Raw genomic sequence first — 9,154 nt, 5'->3', positions numbered from 1 at the left:
TAGACGACATCCCTTACTTCCGGTGTCCACCACCGGGACATTGCCGCCGTGACAAGCACCGCAGCCCTTACGACGACAACTACGAGCAGCCGCATCGACAATAGAGGTGGAGAACATGACCCACTCAGTCCATGTCCATATATATATATATATATATATATATATATATATATATATATATATATATATATATATATATATATTTCTTTTATTTTTTTCTCTTTCTTTATCTCATCTGTCTGTGTAGACCCTCAGTCGTCCAGGTCTGATCCATAGCGAATGACGAATTTCAAATCTGTCAACTGGACAAATCGTTGTAAGAGTGAAGATGTTTTGCTGCTCATCCAAGCCGCTTCTTCAGTTCTGGTCAGAATGCTGGTGGCCACTGCCTTATATCTATCTGAGGGGAGGGGGCTAACCACACTGAATCTGTAAACATTTATTGTTTCCAGTTTGAGCTGAGACTACCATATTCAGCCCTTAATGACCCTGTTCTTATTGTTCTGGGTTTGAGGATGGAGTTGTAGATGGGGGAGAGATTATGTCTCAGGCCCCCATTTCTGTTTAAATAAAAATTCTCTTTCCTAACAAACATAGCTCCTCTCCCAAACCATTTCTTTCCTCTGGCTAAGATCTGAGATTCACTGTCTTCAAAGGAGTGGTTAGTGGCTTTGAGATGGAGATGTACGGCGGACTGGAGTCCAGAGGAACTCTTCCGCTGGTGTTGGTACATTCTCTTATGGAGTAGCTGTGTAGTTTCTCCAATGTAATGCTCACTGCACTCTTCACTACACTGAATGGAGTAGACTACATTACTTTGTTTATGGCTTGAGGTTTTGTCCTTAGGGTGAACCAATTTTTGCCTTAAAGTGTTTGTGGGTTTGAAAAAGACAGGAATCTCATACTGTCTGAAAATTCTCTGAAGTTTTTTAGACACACCCATAGTGGTAACACCTCTCCTTCTAAGCTCAAATTCCCTGTTGTCCTGTTTTTTTTTTAGCTCTCTTCAATCTATTGAAGGCCCATTTTGGATATCTACAAGCAGAAAGGGCTTTCTCCACATGTTGCTCCTCCTTTACTTTTCCCTCTGTGTTTGTGGGATCCACTTGAGCTCTGTGTTGTAGTGTCCGGATCACTCCGAGTTTGTGCTGCAGTGGATGGTGTGAATCAAATAGCAGGTATTGGTCCGTATGTGTAGGCTTCCTGTAAACTTCTACCTGGAGTCGCCTGTCCTCTCCTATTGTACTGCACAATCTAAAAAGGCCAGTTTGTTCTCCTTGGCTTCTTCCCATGTGAACTTGATGTTTGGATCCACAGCATTAATATGTGCAGTAAAAGGCTCCAGATCCTGAATTTTGATTTGGTCCAGTTGTCATCCACATTAACAGTAACAGTAACAATGAGTTTGTCGGTTTGAAAAAGACAGGAGTCTTTTTCAAACCCACAAACAAAAATTGGTTACATTCTGACCAGAACTGAAGAAGCGGCTTGGATGAGCCTCGAAACGTACTCACTCCTACAACGATTTGTCCAGTTGACAGATTTGAACTTTGTCGTTTGCTTTTTATCTCATCCTCACCCACGCTCCGAGCCTGGGAGCTTAAGGGTTCTACAGTATTTTTGCTGTTCCTAGTACTGCATTTTTTTCTGGACTGAGACGTCTGATGTTTTTCCTCTGATCTGCTGTAGCCACTCCTCCATTACCACAAGCACCACTAATGCCTTCACCTTCCAAGCCTTCTCCAGCTCTTCTTTGAGCCTCTGGTATTTCTCTAGTTTCTCATGTTCCTTTTTCCTGATGTTCCCATCACTTGGTACTGCAATGTCCACCATAACGGCTTTGCTCTGTTGTTTATCCACCACCACAATGTCCAGTCGGTTCGCCATCACCATTCTGTCAGTCAGGTGGTGGAAAATCAAAGTTAAAGGCGCAATGGTCTAATGAAATTGAGTGTGTGACCTTTTTTTGGTGGTGACTTTTTTTTTTGGCCGGGCAGTGTAACTGCAGTGTGTAAGATGCTGGCAGAGAAAGAATACAGGGAGCGGCATAAACATGTGACAACATCAAGGTGGGAAACACCTCCAAAGGTAGTTGAGAATGATCGAGCTAAGATTCTGTGGGACTTCCAGATACAGACTGACAGAATGGTGATGGCGAATCAACCAGACATTGTGGTGGTGGATAAACAACAGAGCAAAGCCATTGTGGTGGACATCGCAGTACCAAGTGATGGGAACATCAAGAAATAGGAAAATGAGAAACTAGAGAAATACCAGGGGCTCAAAGAAGAGTTGGGGAAGGCCTGGAAGGTGAAGTTATCGCTGGTGCCCGTGGTCATCGAAGCACTCGGGGCAGTGACCCCCAAAATGGAGGAGTGGCTAAAGCAGATCCCAGGAAAAACATCAGACATCTCAGTCCAGAAAAGTGCAGTACTAGGATCAGAGCAGAACTCTCAAGCTCCCAGGCCTCTGGTGGAGGTCCCGAGCGTTCAAAAAGAGGGCGGATGAGACCACTCGCAGAGGGTAAGGAGGAGATTTTTTTTAAATTTTATATATATATATATATATATATATATATATATATATATATATATATATATATATATATATATATATATATATATATATATATATATATATATATATATATATATAGGGACATTGCATCATGGTATTGTGGCCCCCCTATACATCTGCAGCTCTCATATAGTTTACATATGTGGAGAATCTACAGTCAAAACATCCAGTTGAGATGGATGTCAGTTACCATGTAAAAGTCTACTCTAGTCTCTCTGTATGTTGTTAGCATGTTCAGCATGTGATCATGCCTTACACCTCTGTACTCAACTGGTGGCCAGTCGTGTGAGCAGTTCAGTGGAAGAGGTAGTCGTCTGAAAATCCCAAAGTCTTGGTGAATCTGGGGGAAATGCCACAGTAGTTTTATTTATTGCAGATGCTTTTGATGCAGTGAATAAAGCTCTAATAAAGTCCAGAGGAACACAGAGGGCTTGCATCAAATGGTAGAATGAAACACAGAGAAGGAATCGCAGCCAAGGAAAAGAAATTTAGATTTAGACCAGATGAAGCTTTATCCCACAATCTACAAATTTGCACACCATCTTCAGAGCATTATCTTTATATACTGTGAGTAAACCAATTTTCAGGTAGATAACAATTGTATGATAGACACCACCATTGGTATATATCTGGAATCTTGAATACACTGCCTACTAGGGATGTTGAGATTAACTAGTTTTCAAATAACTATGAATATTTTTGGCCATGGTAGGTTTATCGTAGGCGTTTTTGAAGTTTTAGTATACTGCAAAAACATCTCTTAAGGTACACTGCAGAGCACAACATGAGTCACTCACAGGCTGTGTGTGTGTATGCACATGTGTGTATGCGCACGTCTAAGTGGAGCTTAGCCCGCGTTTTACATTGTCAGTAAACTGAGAATAAGGTTGTGTGTAGTATTAAACACATTTGTGGACACCTGTTATGCCACAACTTTAAAACAGTTGTTATAGTGTTTTTTTAATCATGTGTTGCTTGAGTCGTTCTCTTTTTCTCTCTTGATCGCTCTGCGTGAGGAGGGGGGGGGGGTTGTCACCATGAGCGCACTGAGACACACACACACACGCAGCATGCATACACAGAGAAGAAGACTAAGACACCTATAATAGGCCCTTTAACCCATCTATTTTAGTTATATAGGCTCCTCACAAAGGCCTAGGTTAACAGGAAAGTCGTCACTGTGAGTAGAATCATGAGCCCAAAGCTGTGAGATTGGCAGTAGATCCCTCAGATCTCAGCAGAGCAGCAGCAAACCCCAGGCTCAAGACCTCTCAATTTCTGAAAGTACAAAGGAGTACAGTACAAATACAAGAATAATGGTGGTTCATTTTAACCTATTACAGGTTTGTCCCCTACCATGATGGATGCATACTGTTGTTGTGTCCCTGGGCAAGACACTTATCTATGTGAATGTGAGATTGGTGGTGTTTGGAGAGGTTTAAATATTCAATGATGTGCAATGCAGTGCATTGTCATTTAAAGATTTTGAAATTACTTGTTTATTTTTAGCAGACGGTAATTTTATTTGTTGCAGACTTAATGTATTTATTATAGTTTGTCTATTCCAGGTCAGGTCCAGCTTTCCAAATGACAGAATTATATAATAATCAAAGAAACCACATTTAAATGACAATGTACACATAGTCTAACTTGAAATCCTTGACTTGTTTTTCTTTGAACAGACAGATCTTTCAGTACAAACAAGAAGGACATCTGATTTCTCATGCCTCAGAAAGTGTGTGAAGAAAATATATTATATTATCAACAATTGGAGAGCAGACACATCCTTGTAATGTTATTGATATTGTAGGTCAGCTTGTGTGAATGTATGGCCTGTTCTTGGTAGCATGTGACACAGTGTGGAGCTAAATTAAACCGGATCACAGCCACGGGTCAGGTTCAAATAAAGCTTTCTTCAAATGATTATTGATCCCTGAGGGGCAGAGGCACAAGACATGCTGCTCCTCTGTGTGTACCGCAGATCTGCAAACGTTTAGTTAATGACTTTGGAACTCATTCAATACTGCCATTGACAACAGGGAGACTCACAGCAACTGTAGTCGAGATGCAAAAGTCAAATTTAGAAAAATATGAACGGCTGAAGAAAATCTGAACAAAAAATACAAAAAGAATGCAATTATTATTCTTAACAGGTCAAATATGTTGACGCTTTTGTATACTCGTTTTCTGGGTAAATACGTTTACTTAGCCCCCACATGCCACAAAATAGGGCTGCAGTGAAATTTGAATGGACACAATTAGCAAATCAAAGGCTACAATTTATGAAGTATCATAATATCCTCCACAAACAAAACATCCTGTCATATACTGCAGAAAAATCCTGTCTTATACTGTAGAAAAACTCTGTAGTTTGTATATGTACAAGCATATTCTTATGTTTAAAATGTCAACTTTGAACAAAATCCTAAGTCCTAACTCTCACAATCATAAAGCTCATCAAAAAAATGCAATTACATATTTGTTCCAAATTGTTCAGCTCTACCACAAAACACAAAATTCTGAAAATATTTTTTGTTTTATTAAAGTTTTATTAAAGGGATTTCAACAAAATGGGATTCACAGTTTACTGATAATTGAAAATAGCTTACACAAAGTTCATAACAACGTTGAAATCTTTACATTTTTGATGTATTTGTTTGTTTTCTTAATTTAGGCTGGCAGCTTCAGCTGACAAAATAATGAACATTTATATACACAGTGGTATGTCTGTAATTTCAATTATTGGAAAAACATACATATTATTACATTATAATAACGATGCAAGTAACCATGCAATCCCTCAATACTGTTTCACCATTAAAGGCGCTGTACCTGATTTTTACAGTCTTAAAAATGTAAAAAAACAAACAAACAAAAAAACAGAGTTGGTTCATTTTAAATAGTTTGCAGTGGTTCAAATTAATCCTCACTAACTTTAAGAAACCTAATTCAAAGCATCCTAATTCAGCGTGATGAGTCTACAAGTGCTTTTTACTTCTCAACTCTCAGAGAACACAGTTTTGCTGTAATGGTAAATCCAATGACAACTAGCATGTTAACATGCACTTCCTGATTATCAGGATGCTTTCTAATTAGATGCAGACAGCATGAGCAAACTTATTTTGACCTCAAGTGCTGCTTATACAATATATCTGTACTGGAGCAAGACCAATTTTGCATGAGGAAAAAAAAATCACATATAGGGCCTTTAAAATATTCATCAAGAATTATAATTATTACTCTTATATTTTTCTTATATTTCTTGATGTTGTCGCACCACCACGTCCATATTGATCCAAGTACTATGTGACAGTAAAGTTTTTTTGTTTTGCACCCATGGAAATGGCTCATGTGTCAATATATCATTGATGTATACCATAGGAGTGGACTAAATGAGTGTGACGTCACCCATAGCATTCGGCTCCAGTTAAATGAAGCACATCAAGGCTACAGGGCAAATTTCGAGCCAAGCTCCATGGTTGGAATTCTGACCACAAGTACATAGGAACCAAAGAGCCAATCTGGAGCAAAGCTGTGAAAGGTAACGCCCCTTCCTACCCGCACCGCTGGTTTAACAGGGGCGGGTGCTTAGCAACACTGTCAGTCAAACATGTTGCTAACACTAGCAGGAGCAAACTCAGGGAAAGGAGGCAGCTAACTGGTCCCTTATTAATGTTCATATCTAGACTTACGGACACAATAGCGAAATAAAAATATGAGGACCACTTAGAGCGGGTCAATATGAGCGTTTTAAGACCAAAATGATGAGCCTGACAGCAGCATTTACGGAGAGAGGGGCAAAAGTTTTCTAATGTAAAGTGAATTGGAGCCAGGGTCAATGGATATATATGAATATTTGGAACATGGCAGCTAGCAGGTTAGCTAAGTCCATTTCTATATACGGTCTATGGGCAAGACAAAGTTTGCTCAAATACATGGGAAAACATTGGGTACAGGGCCTTTAATAAAAGGCTTAAAACTTTTAATCAAGAATAACATATCTATTACTTTTATGTTGTCGCATCACACTTCCAGATCAGTCCAAATAATATGTCAGCAAGTTCCTCTGTTTTACTCTCATGGGAGCAGCCCACACATTCAATAGTAAAGGGCAGAGGGCACATTTAGGAATTGGGAATTGTGAACAGTCACCTGAGCCCGGCCGCCAGTCTCTCCATGGCAGCCTTCCTCTCCTCGGCCTTCTGCTGCGAACGCCTCAGCACACTCCTCAGCTCCTGCAGATGGTCCAGAGTGCCCACAAGCTCACCCTTCACGGTCTTCATCTGACTCTCCAACATCTGTGTGTGGTGAAGAGAGCTCCTCCTGTATCTGCGGCTGGAGCGCACCCTTTCCTCCAGATCTTCTACAGGGCACAGACATAGAATCAAACTGAGGGCTTATACTGCTAAAACAAAACTAGACCGGTCAAGATAACACATTCTGAAGTATGCTATATAGCTGAAGCAAGATGATTAACAGTAATATTGAATTATGGCACTGACATGATAACCTTTAAAGCAGGATATTGTTAATGAACATGAGCTGCAATAAATAAATAAAACAGTTAAAGCTATCATTTGTTAGACTGGCCAGTCTGGCCACTGGTGGACACTGCCATAAATGGATCTGAAGGGAGGGGCTAACTACACTGAAACTGGAAACAGCTGTTGTTTACAATTTCTGTTTGTAGGCTATGTCTATAGAGCTACACTAAGTATGTAGCTCTGTAGACATAGAGCTACATACTGTGCCTGAATCATAATGAGCATAGTCATACAGCTCACAATGGGTACAATGGCTAGCACTATTGTTTTCTTTGTTTTCTTTGTTTGCTTTGGGTCTGAGGATGGAGTTATAAATGTGTGAGAGATTATGTCTAAGGCCCCCATTCCTGTTTAAGGAAGAATTGTCTTTCCTAACAAGCAAACTATTTTAATATGCTTCATACACATCCATCATGATTTTGTGGGGCTTATTTACATGTAAAGACATGTCTTTATTGAGGTTTTAACAAACATTTTTTAGGACAATAAATGTTTGTTAAAACCCAAGAACGATTTGGAGATTTATATAAACTCAAGGTATAATAATTATCGTGAAAAAATATTGATAGAGCTTATCGACTATCAGTTTCTCTGGATCTAAACATTCGGTATTAGCATCGACCATAAAAAAAACCCACATTGGTCTAGCTCTCAGTATTACGAGTGTAATACTGACCCATGTTCTCCTCGATGTCTTTGCTCTCTGCTCCACCCTCACTCTTCTTCTCCAAAAGGCTCTTAGTTTGTTGGAGCATCTTCTCCATCTTGGCCAGCTCCGCAGCCTTAGTGTCACTGTCTCGGCGTATCTTCAGTAGCTCCTGCTCCCTTTGCGTCAGGTCGCTGTTATATTTGCTCATGATGGATCCAGATTAAACAGAACAATGGTCTGACTGAACCACAAATTACAGTTCAAAAACAGCCGTCAGCCAAACCTCAGCAGGTGTGAAGTCTCAGGAATCTTCGGTAAATCAAAAGTATTTAGCTATCATCTATAGGCAGTGATCCTGATAGTTCTCTCTCTGTTATCCAAATGACACTGGCTGCTGCTGGCATTTGCCTTTTATAATCCTGTGTCTGAGAGCGATTTGAAAACAACTCTTCCTCAGAAAACACCATTGCAAATGTGCAGTCATAAGACTCTCCACAAAGCCACGAGCCAAAGGAACATTTTCAACTTACACAGTATGCCCAAAGATCATACATTCTGAAACAGGCCTGGAAATTATGTTGTGAATTACAACATATCTGCAACAATTTACTCAGAAAAAGATAATTGGTCATGTATTCCTTATAATGCTCGACAAAACAATGATCAGTATTTAGTCTTCAAAGGAAACATTAATTTTACACACGCATGCAGTCATACTGTCAGACATGTGCAAGCAGGCTAGGAGTTTGGAAGATAAGCTGCTAGATATTTTAGGGTACAATCATTTATATTTTTGACTGGAAAGTTAATGTGGCATTTCATTTCAGGGCGTTTCATTTGAGGCATATGTAAGTGATTTACATTTTTGTTTGTTCCCTATAGTAATGCCTTAATAAGATTGTAATAGGCTACTTTAATGGAACTATTTTGGGGGCGTTATAATACAGTTGTGATAAGGTCATGCATAGGCCTATGTAAACTGAAAATTAATCAAATGGCTTGCTGAGGAGCTATTCCTCTTTTGGTGAGCTTTCTTGCACTCATAACCTTCTAACTTCACTTCCCTCAAAACTAGTGTTACACAAGGTTGGAACAGGTCTGAACTACAATGTGTGACTTTTGTGAGTTAATAAAAAGGTAATTTGTCACTTAGAAGGCCAAATTTATGACGGAGTATAAGGGTCACTTAAATTAAAAAAAAAAATAAGCGGGCGCTACGACTTTTTTTCTCATAATATTATGACTGTGCGTGAATGAGTGACCAGTGCGTTGTGTGTTATGGAGAATTTGGAGCATTTTGTTCAGATAAACTTTCAACTGGGTTTTATGCACGATGAAATACTGTGTCTTTTAGCCCACCACACTATCATCACTATAAGTGCTT

At 39.5% G+C, this 9,154-nt stretch overlaps 1 protein-coding gene across 1 annotated transcript; it reads right to left on the bottom strand.

Moving 5' to 3' along the window:
• Positions 1–4,562: 4,562 nt before the first annotated feature.
• si:ch73-389b16.1 (uncharacterized) lies at positions 4,563–8,137 on the bottom strand. Its single transcript, XM_055221295.1, has 3 exons — positions 7,798–8,137; positions 6,730–6,940; positions 4,563–4,631 (listed from the first exon to the last, which is right to left on the bottom strand). The coding sequence occupies exons 1-3, from the start codon at positions 7,976–7,978 to the stop codon at positions 4,595–4,597; spliced, it is 429 nt and encodes a 142-aa protein (XP_055077270.1). The 5' UTR covers positions 7,979–8,137; the 3' UTR covers positions 4,563–4,594.
• Positions 8,138–9,154: the final 1,017 nt, after the last annotated feature.

Source organism: Periophthalmus magnuspinnatus, chromosome 4, assembly GCF_009829125.3.
Source record: "Periophthalmus magnuspinnatus isolate fPerMag1 chromosome 4, fPerMag1.2.pri, whole genome shotgun sequence".
Lineage (NCBI taxonomy): Eukaryota > Metazoa > Chordata > Actinopteri > Gobiiformes > Gobiidae > Periophthalmus > Periophthalmus magnuspinnatus.
The sequence above is the reverse complement of the archived record's forward strand: the minus strand, read 5'-3'. Positions and strand labels throughout refer to the sequence as shown.